The sequence below is a fragment of the Syngnathoides biaculeatus genome, chromosome 20 (genome assembly GCF_019802595.1).
Source record: "Syngnathoides biaculeatus isolate LvHL_M chromosome 20, ASM1980259v1, whole genome shotgun sequence".
Taxonomy (NCBI): Eukaryota; Metazoa; Chordata; class Actinopteri; order Syngnathiformes; family Syngnathidae; genus Syngnathoides; species Syngnathoides biaculeatus.
Window position 1 is genome coordinate 13,866,927 of NC_084659.1, and position 15,445 is coordinate 13,882,371.

The 15,445-nt window shown below is 51.1% G+C and overlaps 1 protein-coding gene across 9 annotated transcripts in view; it reads left to right on the top strand.

The window, feature by feature from the left end:
- Window positions 1–505: 505 nt before the first annotated feature.
- Window positions 506–15,445, top strand: part of sox5 (SRY-box transcription factor 5) — an 88,952-nt gene continuing 74,012 nt past the window's right edge. For 6 of the 9 annotated variants that reach the window (XM_061806664.1, XM_061806669.1, XM_061806666.1 and 3 more), the window contains exons 1-2: window positions 506–729; window positions 9,366–9,564. In XM_061806664.1, the coding sequence (XP_061662648.1) occupies window positions 653–729; window positions 9,366–9,564 (276 nt within the window). In that variant the 5' untranslated portion in view covers window positions 506–652. The remainder of the gene's footprint in view (window positions 730–9,365; window positions 9,565–15,445) is intronic. The other 3 variants (XM_061806665.1, XM_061806670.1, XM_061806671.1) reach the window with 1 other exon arrangement.

Sequence of the window (15,445 nt, forward strand, 5' to 3'; positions counted from 1 at the left end):
ACGCGGCAGATTGAAATCTCGCAGAGAAAGCGGCAGGAAGTGAACGCGTGCCGTTGACCTCACTTGAAATCCCACACGGGGCCGACGGTGCTGTTTCTCGGCCCCGTCCCGGAGTTATAACCGCTCCTTTGCCTACAAAGACCATTTGTTATGTTTAGCACGTGGCTCGGACTTCGGCCGTCTCGTGCTCCGAGTTGTGTCTCCGGGATCTGTTGCGCGAGCGTGTGCGTAAAATCGAGCGTGCGGGCGTCGGACGTGCGGATCTGATGATGAGCCCCCGCGGCGGAAGCGGGACCCTCCCGTCTCGCGTCGGCGTGAGGGAGCCTCGGCTGCTGGCCCTTTAAGAGCTGGATCTCGGAGCCTACAGCCAGGGGAGGAAAAGAGGAGGGACGGAGGCAAAGAAACAGAGAGAGAGAGAGAGAGAAAGAGAGAGAGAGGGAGGGTGACAGTCTGAAAGTGTGTGAGTCGGGAGAGAGAGGAACACACACACAGTCATACACAGAGGGGGGAAAGGGAGAAAGAGAGAGAGAGAGAGAGAGAGAGAGAGAGAGAGAGAATCAGCAGTGTGTGTGAAGGATCACTCTTATCCCGTCTTGTCTTGAGGGGAGACCTACCGAACCTCGTCCGGCCGAGCATTCCGTGGAACTGTTTTATGTTGTTGTTGTCGAGAGAGACGGACCCTTACTCCAGCATGCTCACTGAGCCTGAGCTACCTCAGGAGTGTAACAGGTACGTGCGGACCCCCTCGCGCACACACACACATGATGAGGGAGACAGGGGTGGGGGCTCCGAAGTGCTGGGGTGGGGGGGCTGTAGCGGGACACCGATAGGGAGAGGAATGTCGCGGCGGGACGACAACACAAAGTGTGAGCGTGTGTTGCGGGTAAGTTCAAGCCGAAGGGGCATGACGGGCAACGTGGTGACAAACGCAGAAACCAGCGCGGCGGAAAGTGGCGCGGGAGGCCGAGCGGCGAAAAATGTCACGTTGGTGTGCGTGAGAGATAAATGCCGATATCGGCGCCCTGGCGGACGTGCGCGCGTGCGTCTCGCCATCTCGCCTCGACTTTCATCACTTTATTTACATCTCACTTCCCCCTTCTTAGATCTCTGACTCTGTGTGTGTGTGTGTGTGTGTGTGTGTGTGTGAGCGCGTGCACGCGTTTCTCATCAAAACTCGCCTCACGCATCACTCCTATTCCTTCCTGTGGTCTTCGTTTTGAAAAGTCACTTTCAAAGCACGAAAGCTCCCCCCCCCACCCTCAACCCCCCCCACACACAGAAAAATATCACTCCTTTGTTTTTCCCACTTATTGACACTTTGCGATCACATTACCCGATGCTGCCGTTTTTCCTCCGGCTTGTGCTAATCTCAGCGTGGCCCCCTCGTGTTGTTCCGAGGTGTGAGCCCCCCCCGACTTTTGCCCCGACGCCACACACACACTGTCAACATGAGTGCAATCATGCCTGTTGGCTGCTGCGAGGGGTCAGATTAGAACATTATAATGCCGAGCGTTTTAATACACACACCTCACTATCGGTCGCTTTTGTTCGACTTTTATTGCGTGACTCCGTCTTCCTCTTTTTTGCCTCGTAAAATTAATCTTTTGTTGAAAGATAAACAGTAGTTGGGAGGGGGAGGAGGAGGAGGAGATTTCGGGGGCCCTCGAATTAAAAACACATTTAGATGACGGCTAAAAAAATTTAAAAAACGTGTTTTTAAGAATCAAATCTGGCAGAGTGATTGAGCGGCGGGAGGGGGGAAAAAAATGTAACAACAGCCAGGGTGGGAATTAAAAATTGAAAGGATTACACCGGTAAAGTGGAATGTAGAGAGATAATAATAATTAAAAAAAAATCGTGGGGATTACAATGATTTAAGTGGGGGAGCACTTTTGAAAGTCTTTGCTTTCCAGTAATGCGCTCCATCACTCGGCGGCCATGTGCGTGCGTGTGTTCGTACGTATGCAAAAGAGTGAGCGTGGGGGTATCTCCCACTTGTGTGTGTGTTGTGTGTGTGTGTGTGTGTGTGTGTGTGTCTCCCCGTCGGGACTTGTCAGTGTGCGTGCCCACTCCAGCCTCGCCATGCTCTCGGTTCCTGCGTCCCTGTAAGTGGCTTCATCTTTTCATCGCACTTCCTCTCCGTTTGCTTATCCTCCAAACTTCTTCTGCTGTTTTTCGTTTTGGTTTTTTTTTGCATCCTCTCTTTCGTCTTGTTGATTTTTGCGATGGCGCGATTGCCTTTTGCACGCTCAGCACGTCGCGTGTTTCTATCAAAAGCTCGTTTTTAAGGGATGTATTCTGTTGTTTGTTCGGCGGGGAAACTTTCAACTTTCTTTGGACAGAAAACCGTTGTGGCAAAATTGACGCATTCCTCTGTGATGGACAGAAGAAAAAGGTGGAGGGTGGGGGTGAAGAGAAAACCGAGGTGACAGAAAAGTGAGAATGGCTTAAATAGTTTGGGGGGGGGTTGGATGATGAAAAGAAGAGAGGGGAGAGGAAGAGGTCTCACTCTTGTGCTTCTTCGATGTCGCCGGGTTTTCACGCCCCTCCATTTGGGCCCTCTGTTTATTTGGGTGTGTGGGATTTTTAAACTGGGGGGGGGGTGGGCATGCGTCAACAACTTGCTCGCCTCGACGTAAAACCGACGGCGCTCCCGCATCGCCCTCGACGACACGCTCGGCTCAAGGGACGGGAATGTTCTTGTTGTTTCCTTGAAATTCTTTTCAAAAGTGTATTTTTGCTGAATTTTTGTGGCGGTCGGATGTCACCGGCAATTTTGTGAGGCCTCTCTAAAGGCACTAAGGCAGGTGAAGGAGCTTCACGCTACTTTTTTTTAATTTTTACATTTTTTTTTAAACTTGCTCCCAGTGTTAGGACTTCATTTAAACGGGCGAGATTAAAGTGGTCTGTGTGTGTACGCGTGTGCGCGAGAGCAGTAATTGAGTCGAGTGTCCGTGCTTTGCAAACTAATGCACAATTCTGCCCCTCTTCTCCTGTGGCCCTGTCCCGGCCTCCCCAAACCCCCCCCCAGCCCCTCTCCACCTCTCTCTCTCTCTCTCTCTCTCTCTCTCCTCTCTCTCTCACAAACACACACACACCAACTTGGACTGGAGGCCATTGTCTGGGCCATATTGTCCGTCCCGGGAGAGTCTTGATAGCCGTGTCTCCATCCGTGGAGGAGGAGGGGGTACAAAAAAAAAAAAAAAAAATACCAGTGGAGAATACTAACCCCCGCCCCCCCCGCCCCCCCCCCACCTCTTTAGAACCAACCACCGGGGTGAAGTCAGCTGACCAAAGGGGGATCAAGAGGGGAGTGGGCATTTGGGGCTGTGTTTGTTGTGTTTTTGGATGGACATGTGCGGTCATATGACACGGCGGGGGGAAGCGGGTCACACGGCAGAAGTCGAAGTTCGGCTAACCGAGGGGGGGTGGGGTTGGGGTACTCCCGAAAGTCGCCGTCCGTCGCTCTTCAACTATTTCCCCCCAATGCGCACACACGGTCCCTCCGGCCTACAATAGGAGGCAGTGTTCGAGGTTGCGAGGTCCCTCCCTGAGCTCTACAATGAAGCCTCTGTCTCACCAGGTAGTGAGAGAGCGAGGGGGGGGGCAAAAAAAAGTGAGGGACAAATGAAAGAGACCAGCTGTGTGTGTGTGTGTCAGTTAGAGAAGGAGCACACATGCGTGGGTGCGTATCGCTTAAAGCGGGGCCCGCTGACAGCGAGACAAATGTCGCGACTCCTTCGTGGATTGCTTAACAAACAGCAGAGCCGGCGAAACAATGGGGAAAAAAAGAAAGAAAGAAAGAAAGAAAAAAGAAAGAAAGAAGTCGCTCCCTGGCTCAATAAACACCGCGCCGCTTCCCCATCCACTCGCAAACATCAAGACAAGGAGAAGGGGAGTGCATGCCTTCCACCGGATGCACTTTTCCCTCTCTCCGTCTGTCTCCTTTCAAACACCCCCCCCCTACACGTTCCCCTTCCTCCCCTCACACACACACACATATTGTCTTCCAGCCTCGCTTCTTCCTTCGATATTTTCCCACGCGCTGTCTTCACTTGTCCGGACTTTTAAAGCGATGCGGCGATGTTGATTTTCCCTCGATTTTGCGCAGATGAAGGCCTCATCTCCCTTTTGCTTCGTGAATTGTAACGCAGGAAGACGTTTAGCACACACATGACTGCCCCAAGCATGCGTGTGTGCATGTGTGTGACATTCACTTGGTGCGTTCCCGCCTTTTGAGGCCTAACAGCGGACCAGTCGCGTACTTCTCACACAGTGGACGCTTTGTGTGTGTGTGTGCGTTGACTTTGCTTTAAGTGTTCATCGGGGGGAAAATCCAGCGTGCATGGCTAAGAGCACAAAAATGTTACAGTGCGGTTATAAATAGGACCGGAGACGGATTGCGGCTCATTTGTTGAAATATTCCGATTGTTAGTCGGCTAGTCCGACCTTTCTTTATGTTTATCCCCGTCACTGACCTGCTCTATAAATAGATATTGGGCAATTTCCTTACGAGGGGGGTGGTGGAGTGACCTTCTTACAAACAGCTGATTGTGTAAGGAGGGGACAGTAAGTAAGACAACACCAGCGGAGAGAGGAAACTGGAATAGGTCTGGGGTGAAGGGGTGTTCCGAAAGGGAAATTGAGACGTTGAGGTGGGATAATACCGGCGCCGGGAGGACATTTGTTCAAGTTTCCGCCGAAGGTGTCGCGCGGATGCGAAGTCCGCAGAACACCCCAGCCGCAAAGATGAGCGGCGGCGTGCACATTCGGGAATAAAAACCTCCACTGTGATACTTTGGAGATTGGATTCCCCCCCACCCCCGCCGCACGTCCATGGATGGATTGGACGGCCCGCTCGTGTCACGGCAGAAATACGGCTTGTAATCTAAAGCGAGGGCTGTACATGCAGATTCACTTTACTGCGTGCGGAATTCTCCGGGGGGGCTCCAACGCTCCCCGAATAGGAGTTAACAAGAGCGGTTAGCGCCATGATTACGTTAGCAGGCAAGGGCCAACGCTGCGAGCGAGCGGAGAGTGCGACTTTGCCTCATCCGTGTGTGATGGGGGTCCACCTTGATTCTCTCAAACCGGCGGCAAAATTGAAGAACACCCAAAGTGCGGGTACGATTTGGCTTTCCCGCAACCTCCCTCGCGTCTCCGTAAGCCGGCCGCATGTATTTAAAACACGCGTAAAGCTCCGCGACGGCGTGACGTGCCAGCGCCGAGGGGATGGAGCGGGGAGGGTGAGTTGATTACAGGGGGCCCACCGTAACCGGCCTGGAGACGGTTAACCCGCCGTCCGCGGCGATTACGCGTCCGGTTAATGGACGCGCCCCCCCCCCCCGCCGCACGTCCATGGATGGATTGGACGGCCCGCTCGTGTCACGGCAGAAATACGGCTTGTAATCTAAAGCGAGGGCTGTACATGCAGATTCACTTTACTGCGTGCGGAATTCTCCGGGGGGGCTCCAACGCTCCCCGAATAGGAGTTAACAAGAGCGGTTAGCGCCATGATTACGTTAGCAGGCAAGGGCCAACGCTGCGAGCGAGCGGAGAGTGCGACTTTGCCTCATCCGTGTGTGATGGGGGTCCACCTTGATTCTCTCAAACCGGCGGCAAAATTGAAGAACACCCAAAGTGCGGGTACGATTTGGCTTTCCCGCAACCTCCCTCGCGTCTCCGTAAGCCGGCCGCATGTATTTAAAACACGCGTAAAGCTCCGCGACGGCGTGACGTGCCAGCGCCGAGGGGATGGAGCGGGGAGGGTGAGTTGATTACAGGGGGCCCACCGTAACCGGCCTGGAGACGGTTAACCCGCCGTCCGCGGCGATTACGCGTCCGGTTAATGGACGCGCCCCCCCCCCCCCCCCCCCGATTAGTGATTTAGCAGCAGTGGACATATGTGATATGAGAGCGACTTAACGGAGGAGCCGCTAATCATCAAAAAGCCAAGGGGGAAGTGGCACTCTAATCTGAGCTTAGTGCTGTCACCGTGCATGCGCTCGAGTTTGTGTGTGTGCGGCATCACCGTGAGTTTGTGTAACAGAGGAGACAAACAACAGATTAGATGCTTGCTTTTTTTTTGGGGGGGGGGGGAGATTTGATTTGAAGTTACGAAATATGTATGGCGTTGGGAGTGTGTGGTCATCGACAATGATAACAGTTCTGAAAGAGAGGGAGACGTACATGTGAGGTGTGTGTACGCCGTAACACAACATTATTATTATTATTATTTTGGAGTGGGGAAGGCTATGAGTTGTGTATCAAGTTGTCTACGGTTCAAAAGTTTGGAGGCTAAAAAATAGCCGAGTTTTTTTTTTCCCACTCAATGAAGATAACATTCGATTATTCAGAAATTGTTCGTGGAGTCAAAATACTGTGCTTTTCTTTAAAAAATAAAGACATATCTGAGAGTAATATAATGTACACGGCTGGCTGCCTTGCAGGAACGAGGTTTGTTTCTGATTTTTTAGTTTGACACAATGATTAGAATTATGCATTGTGCACATTAAAAAAAATTACACAAGAGATGAGCTGGTCACTTAAAAATCACAGTGCGCCTGAGGAGTTCCGCGTATGACACGTTCCGTGCAGAAATTATGCTAATATTGTCTAATTATGACCAGGCCCACACTGCCAACTTATCTTATTAGTAAAAAAAGGTGGAGTGGGGGGGGGGTGGGGGCTTGTCTGTATTAATCCTCGCATCACTCGCAGCTTTCAAGTGTCTCCATCCAGGTCTCCGGCGGCGCGAGTTTAAATGAAGTCGCCGGCGTAACCTGTGCGCACCCCGTGCCCGATTGTGTCGTAATTCTACATCAAAGGCGTGAAGCGGGACGAGGCGGGGGTGGGGGGGAATTTCGCAGCCGGGAGAGGGGCTGCCGAACGGCTTAGCGTCCGAGGAAGCGGGAGCAAAAGGCCCGATGAAAACGTATTCGGATAAGCGCGCTCTTGTCTAAAATATGATCAATGTTGCTACTGTGCTTGGAAAACTCCCGGAAAATGCTTCCGTCCCCCCCACCACCACCACGAGCGCCCACACGAGCGTGTGTGAGATGATTCAAAAGGTGACCCCCGGCTGTGTGTGTGCGCCTATGTACATAGGGTTACGATTAGGCATGGGGTGTGTGCGCAAAACAAAAGGCCTCAGTGTGAACGAGTGAAAGGAGGTAAAGTAAACAGGCAGCGACGAAGACAGACCCGCAGTGTTTGGGGGCCTCCGTTGTACGCACCTCTGGTTTGCACAGCTGGGCCGGCAACCCCGCATCGGATCTGGCGTGACGGCGCAGGCTTAATGGCAGGCACTCTCTCGCTATCTTGAAATGATTCCACGTTTAATGGCAATAATCGCGGTCTATCTCTCGACGCCTTTTGTCATCCGCACGGCTCGTTCACGCTCATTTATGGCGTCTCTTTATGCTGAGCAAGTACCACAAAGGTGGACCCGCTGCAGATAAAGAAATCGGCGTGTGTGAAACGCGTCATTGTTGCCCTGTTGACGGAACATTTTCTACGCCGCGGGGTCCAAAAATGTCACTCCGTGACATTTAAGAAAAGCTCAGTCCGCGTAATGAAGTCGGGTTTTGCGGGCCAAAGCAACAGGTGGTGATACGCGACCCCTTAAACGGAGAATCTCGCCGCCGAAAAGAGCGCGACGAGAACACGAGACAAGCGGATTTCGCTGGAAACGGGGAGTCAAACGCAGTCCGCACGCACACAAAAATGCATTTCTTAAGGATTCCCTCTCTTTCAATTGACCTTGCATTTTAAGTTTGCATTTGGGGACAACTTGAACTTTTCTTTTCCCGTCCTAATCTTGTTTGGGTAATGGCTTGATTCAATTTCAAATAAAGAATCGCACTGAGTCACCCATTAGACCGAAAGCCGTTCACAAAGAGATGTTAGCAAGTAAAACATTTACAGAATTTCTGGACACAGATGACTCCTAAAATGATTAGCGGACGCGTACGCCGTCGTTGCTCCCGGACCAGATTTGAATCTTTTGGGAAGGGGCGGGGGCTACCGCGGCGTCGCTCTTCAGATTTTTGGCCCGAACGTCGCAGCGCCACATGTTTCCGTTTTCTGAAAGATTGTTTGACTTTGGCTGTCATAAGGTAAATAAGCAACGAATTAGTAGCAGGGGCTGCTCGTCGGAGCGACGCCAGATAACCGGTCCAAAAGAAATCCAGTAGCGGGTAATCAGTTTAGCGGAGACGAGCAGAGAGGAAGACCGGTGGGGAAATTGTAGCAAGAAAGCGGCGAAGATATAAAAAGCCGGATACCTGTTGCTTATTTGTGCGCGTTCCTCGCATACACACGCCATTGCACGCAAAGCGTCCCCATCCTCGCCATGCGTCGCCTCCGGGAGGCAGCCCGTTAGCTGCCTATTACCCAGGGTCATAGTCGCAGTGGCTTCAAGGCTGACAAGTGCGTCTGAAAGCACTCAGCCGATGCTGAGAAGCACATTAAATTCTATTATTGCTGCATAGTCACTGCATCCCTATTCAGCTGGAGTACACGGAGGGAAATTCAGCTCGCGAGAGGCAGAGTTCACCTAATAGATGTGGCTTTATATCCTTTGCTTCTTTTCCAGGGAACAAAGCCGCAGAAACAAATTGACACAGCGGGGCTCTTGTGTTGCCAGCCATTTTGCTTCAGTCCCCCTATTGTCCAGAGGTTTTCATAAACACATATTATTGTCGGCGCTCATACTGTTCCCTCTCTCATTCTCTCCCTCGGCGTCCATTATTTTCTTCTCGTTCCCACTCCGACTCGGCCTGTAAAAGCCCATTGTCAAGGCACGGTGATTTCCTGCACGGTGCCGGTGCAAGCGGGCTTCATTTGCAGTAATGGCCCCCGTCTTTTTTGGAAACGTGAACGGTGAATGGCCCCCCGGCCGTAAACACACTTGAAGACCCGGGAGTGTGTGTTTGAAGGTCCGCCAAAGAGCTGAGGGGCTTATTGTGCGGTCACCCGAACGGGCCCACGGAACGGTCAAAGTACTGGAGAAAGAAGATGCTTCATACTTCAACTTTAATGTACTATACATTTCTTTTCTGACAATTTTGAGCTATTAACCAGTCACCTTAGCAGGGTTTTTTTCCAGGCTTTGACGTGGACTGGGTTTTTCAGGTCGACCTGTAAATTTTCTGGTACAAATGCAGGATCACAGGTGTATAATGCACAAGCATGACCAGAATGTGAAGTTTAAAACTAGTGACTCGACGCCAATGCCCTCCCGAGAGGAGGCAAAATCTGATTTTTAGATGAGGATGGAGGACAATGGAACACACCCCAATAACCCCTTTCTTCTCTGTCTTCCTACCTTCCTTCCTTGTTTTTTTTTTTTTTTGGGCTCCCAGGATGTCTTCCAAGCGACCAGCCTCTCCATATGGGGGGACAGATGGAGAGGTAACCATAGCAACCAGCAGACAGCGCGTGGAGGATGAGGAGAGTGAGGGACTGGGTGGCGTGATCCACCTCCCCTTGGCCTCCTACTGCAGCAAGGTGTCCCCGCGCTCGCCCCCCTTTCGGACCTTGGACAGCCCCCCCAACAACACGGTAAGAACTTGTAAGCGATTGAAAACGCCCACCTGTGGTGTGTGGTCTGTACCGCGGGGTGTTCAAGATGATCCATATTGGATTTCGGCTTCTGTAACAGTTCAAGTATCGTATCTAGATCTTATCTGTCTTCGTTGTGGCCCTCGACGGCCTTGGCTCTCAGCCCGTTCCCAACTGCCCCATGTGGGTGTGCTGGATTGAAAGCCCCCCCAGGGTACACGCGCATACCATACTTCAAATTATTCACACAATAATCCAGATGTGCGAAGGAGAAGTCGGCGCCGAAGACCTTAAGCGCCGGTCTTGCACACAAATTCCTTCTGAACTACGCTCGCGACTGGAAAAAGAAGCCACACGGCAACTGTTTGACGCCGCCGCACGTCGTCTTTCGTTGTCATGTGCGCGCCACCAGCCGTCGCCTTGAGCCCGTCTGATGTGCCGTTGCGTGACTGCAAAAACGTGAGCCATCGCAGTGATTCACTGCGCGCGGGATGAAGTGTGACATTGGGCGGCGCTTCCCGATCTATAGTGCACGCTCGCACGAGGGTTGCGTACAGTGTCATGGCTGGGTGTTTGTGACTCATTAAATATTAGCGTAGACAAGCCAAGTCATGCCATGAAGGCGCCCCCGCCCTCACCCCCTTCACCCCTTCGCTCACACCCTCAAATTCAAAACAGTCACTCCATTTACATGTTTATTTATGCTACAATAATCAGTGGATGTCTATGACATCACTGAGACTTTTGGTCAAGCGCTAACCTTGTTAATTGGGTTACACCTAATGGCATTTTTTATGGGACGTCACCACATTAATGAAAGTCTCCATTTTTGGCAATTTTCAGTCTTTTACTCTATTCAATGTCAGTAGTGTTTACTTAAAAGTGTCCAAACGACCGTTTCAAACCAAGCTGGCTGGCTCACTGTGCCTCCAGAGACTTGTTTTTTTGTTTGTTGGGCTACTCATGATAGACAAGTCAACTAAGTTTCACTTTGTTCAATGAGACTGGCTTTGGGGGCTGAATTTTCTTTGAAGGACATCCAGAAGTGGCCAAAATGAGCCCAAAATGACCACTTTCGTCCAAAATGGAAACTTCCCGTGGCTTGTCAGTCATGGGTTTTAGAGACTTCTCCGTGGGGATACTCATGATAGACAAATCTACTGGGTCTTAGGTTAAGTGAAACTGGCTTCGGGGGGTGAATTTTTCTTTTGAAGGACACCAGGAAACGGCCAAAATGACTAAAATTGGCACTTCAGACCACAATGGAAGACTTGTGTTCTGGAGACTTTTTTTGGTGGGTCTAGCACATTTCTCATTGTTCGGCGAGACTGGCTGAGGGCTTTATTTTCTTTGCGGGACAAAGAACTCGACAAAACCGCCCTACAATCTGCATTTTTAAAGCAAAATGATGGACTTCCGGCCACTTTTCAATCATGGGATCTAGAGACTTTTGCTTACTTGCTTGCTCACAAAATTTCATTTTGCTTCGGAGGCTGAGTTAAAATCAAATCCAAGGTGCCTAACTGAGCCAATTTGGGGGGAGTTGCACCTACAATCCCAAATTTTTAACATGAATCTGAAGTCCTGCAAAATTTGCTGTTGGAAAAAAATGCTATTTTACATAACTTGACAACGCTAGTAACTTTGAGAGGACACTCAGCATTAGCTGAAGATCATTTTAGGTGTGGCTTTACAACAATTCGAAACTGCGCTCTTTTACTGCGCGTCACAGTGTGTACCCGGCAATAAAACACACCAACATTTTCGCCGCCTCGTTCTCCTCATACCTGCACGCCGTAAAACAATGAAAAGGCGCTTAGCGGGTATAATGGAGAGCTAATTTTGTAATTAAGCAGTTGATTAGGCGCCGGTCCCCTCCCAATTGTTGACTCTGACCATAAACCAAAGTCCTGGCACCATGAGAACACAGGAAGACAAACACTAAATGTTAAACAGCAGTTTTTCTTTCAAATTTCTGTCAGTTATTGTGGAAATTCAACATTTTGTCAAGCCGCTTATCCAAATAATGATTACTGGTAGGGCTGCACGCTCCAGAAGTGCCATTGTCGCATGTTTTATGTCTCACTGACGCCACAGTAATGCTTTTCTCGTTTATCTCACAGCAGAAGGGCGACAGTATTGGCGTGCGGAACTCACTAAACAATTATTTTCTTTCCTTGAAGAGGGTTTAGAGCGGCAATCCCCTCACCGCTGACAGTCAGCGATACGTAGCGGGAACTTTACAACGAGAGTGGCTGGGTTGAGTGTGGAGGAGGGGGGGGGGGGGGATCACTGTCCCTTTCAGGACAATAGACGTAAAGTGATACAGGGTTGTGGGGGGCGGGGAGGGGCAAGTGAATGGCTCAGTTGACTGGGAAGTGAAGCGGTGGGGGGTCCGAAGAGGGGAAGCGGGGGAAGTGTGTGGGGAGGGGATTCACAGCTTTATCTTGTCATCGTAAATTCGCGCGGGGACACGGAATTGCTCGAGCGACCTCTTTATCCATTTCGCCCTGCAGTCGGGCCTACCTGCTGTACGCGCGCGCACGCAAATATGTAAATATACTTCACTTATTCTGCTCATAGCGAAACCTCTGCCGTTTATGATCGTTCCCGAATGAATGCAATGTAATGTCATCTCGCTAAAAGGCTCTTTTATTGCAAGTTCCCAGACTGTGCGATTGAAGGCCTAAAAAAAAGCAGGAGAATCACGGAGGTGAAGCAACGGCAAATCAAATGCGGGTTGCCGACCATTTTATGTGAGCGGCGCGCATATCTTTGCCGAAAAAACAACAACAAAAATTAATACAAATGCATGCAAATGAGGGAACGGCGTGCATCCCGTCTGCGAGATGTGCTAATGGACGAGCGCTAATTGTTTTGCAAACACAACGCAAATCGATGAACATTGTTTTTCCTTCGTTTCATTATTTATTTTGGGGGGGGGTCGCGACTGCGAATTGATGCTGCGAGCGGTGCAAATCGGACAGATTTAACACCGAGCAGTCTCGCAAAAACGGCGGTTTATTTCGCATCTAATGAATCAACGCGGCCCGCGCCGGAATACGCAGGAATAATATTGTGGAATATGTCAAGCTTTTAAAGGCTTAGGAAATAAAACCGCTCTGCTGTTCCCGTGGCTAGATTACATTAAATGTTGTAATGATTAAATGTGCAATAATCGTGCCGAAGAATTTACGCAATTGAGTCGCTGTGGCCGCAAACTAGCAAAAAAAGCGCCTGTGAAAGTGAATAATTCAAGATCCAATACAATCACCTGTGAATCGTAGTATATGAATATCTGAGATGACTGTTGCAGTCTAGATCGGCTCCGGATCAAGTCTGGTCCAGCGTTGCAGTTCTGTACGCCGGTCGCTCACCCCGCGCGAATCAAATGAGATTTGACGGAGCGCATCCATGTACCGTTTGTGTCTACTAGCTCGTCCCGTGTTGAGTTTTGAGGACCTCGAAGTCAAGATTGACACCGTCTGTGTTTAGCCACGGCCCGTAAAAGGGATTTGCTCCATGTGCGTGCGCGTGTGCGCGTCTGTGTGTGTTTTGACTGGGAGTGGATGTCACGGTAGATTGGCAGCCCCGGTGTGGAGCGAAGTCTCTTTTACCTCCCCGCAGGAGCGATCCGTGACATTCTTGTCGACGGTGTGTGTGCGTGTGGATGTATTTTAGTCCGGCAGCTGTTTCCAGCTCTTCCCACTGTCACGTTGCGCGTGTCTTGAGCCGCGACAGCGCGCCAAGTATCGAATATTGTTTCTTCGCACGTGCACCTTGCACAGCCCGAGAGATGTCATCTACAAGAATAGCGAGTGTGTGTGTAAGGCCATCGTGAGGGAGGAAGCGGCGCGGGGGAGGGGGGGGGGGTTGTGTTGCCTCTGGGGGGGACTACAGCATTTGGATTCTTTCCTCTACTGGCAAGAGTTAAGTGTTTTTAAAGCAGATGAGTTTAAGACAAAAGTTGCTTAATTCGGTTCCATTGCAGAGGCAGTAAAGGGATAAAGCCGAGCGAGGCGCGATTTTTACTTTGTTCCAGTCATTTGGAAGAGAATTGACATCTGCAAACTAAAGGCAGAACCGCCCACACTGCCAGGCTGCCACTGCCAGCGTAAATGCACGGATCCCGACGCGCACGCACACACACACACACACACACACCACACACACACACACACAACACACACACACACACACACACACAACACACACCTGCAGGCTATCTGGGTGTCAAACAAAATGGCACAACTCGCTCACTCGTGTGGAGGTGAGGGCAGAAATGTTTTTAAAACAAAATAAAGTGGGGGGGGGGGGTGTTCGCACATGGGAATAAATGCATGCTGATGAGGAAAAGTTGGACAAATCGCGTTAGCGGCGCACCTGACTGACACCGCTTTGGAACATCTCCGTCGCATTCCTCGTTTTTTTTGGATGCAAATGGCAAGGGTACAAAATGTCACTCGCCTGGATTATGTACTGCGTTTGTGTCGCCCTCGGGACGAGGATGTCGACGTGACCTCCCACGTGCGCAAGGCCGATGGCGGGCGTCTCCGGAGGAGGCCGCGGCTCCTTGCATAATTCACCGTGATTGGGAAATGACCTTCGCCGCGGAACGCGATGGCATCTCCGAGGTGGATTTTCGACACCCCCCGAACCTCATCTTGTACAACCACCCGCCGCCCGCGCCACCGCACACTCACTCACACGCACACGCGTCTCTTATTCTTGTTTGTTTTGTTTGCGCGACATCTTTCTCGAAAGAAAGTGTGCGCCCGTTTTAAGTAGGCGCTGGATTAGATAAATGGGATGTGACAGGTGTGACCGCTGCCTTCAAGATGCCTCCTTTCCTCCCTCCCCGCTCCCTCGCTCTGTCAACTCGCTCATTTCCTCTAATAACATCACCTCTCTTTCTCGCTCTTTACCCCCCCTCCCCTCCACATCCCTCCGTCGCCCCTTCTCTCGCTTTTCGTACCAGTCTGTCTCCTCCTCGTTTCATTTGCATGGCGTGTACTCGCGATGATGCAACTCGTAATCACAGAGACGTTGGTTTGAAGTGTGAATTACCCTAATCTGTAGAACAGGAGGGGATGGAAGGAAGATAGGAAGGATGTAAGGAAAGATACAAAAAAAGTCACTTTTTCGGTCGAGAAATTTCATTCCCAAGGTCCTACGATGCAAAATCCACGCTTAAAAAAACAAGGAAGCATCCATCCATCCAATAGCTACCGCTTTTGCAGGTCGGGTCGCGGGGGCGAGTAGCTTCAGCAGGGATACCCTGACTTCCCTTTCCCCAGCCACTTCTTCCAGCTCTTCCGGAGGGATCCCGAGGCGTTCCCAAGCCAGCCGAGAGACAGTCTCTCCAGCGTGTCCTGGGTCGTCCTCGGGGTCTTTTTCCGGTGGGACACGCCCGGAACACCTCACCAGGGAGGCGTCCGAGAGGCATCCGAATTAGATCCGCAGCCACCCCATGTGGCTCCTCTCAATGCGGAGAAGCAGTGGCTCGACACTTACCCCCTCCCGGATGACCGAGCTTCTCACCCTATCCCTAAGGGAGAGCCCAGACACCCTGCGGAGGAAACTAATTTCGTCCACTTGTATCTGGGATCTTGTTCTTTCAGTCACGACTCAAAGCTCGTGCTCGTAGGTGAGGGTAGGAACGTAGATCAACTGGTAAATTGAGAGCGACGGGTTTCGGCTTAGCTCCCTCTTTACCACAACGGACCGATACAAAGTCTGCATCAGTGCAGATGCTGGTTAGGGTTAGGGGGCTGCACCGATCTGTCTGTCGATCTCCCGCTCCATTCTTCCCTCACTCGTGAACAAGACCCAAAGATACTTGAACTCCTCCACTTGGGGAAGGCTCTCATCCCATACCTGG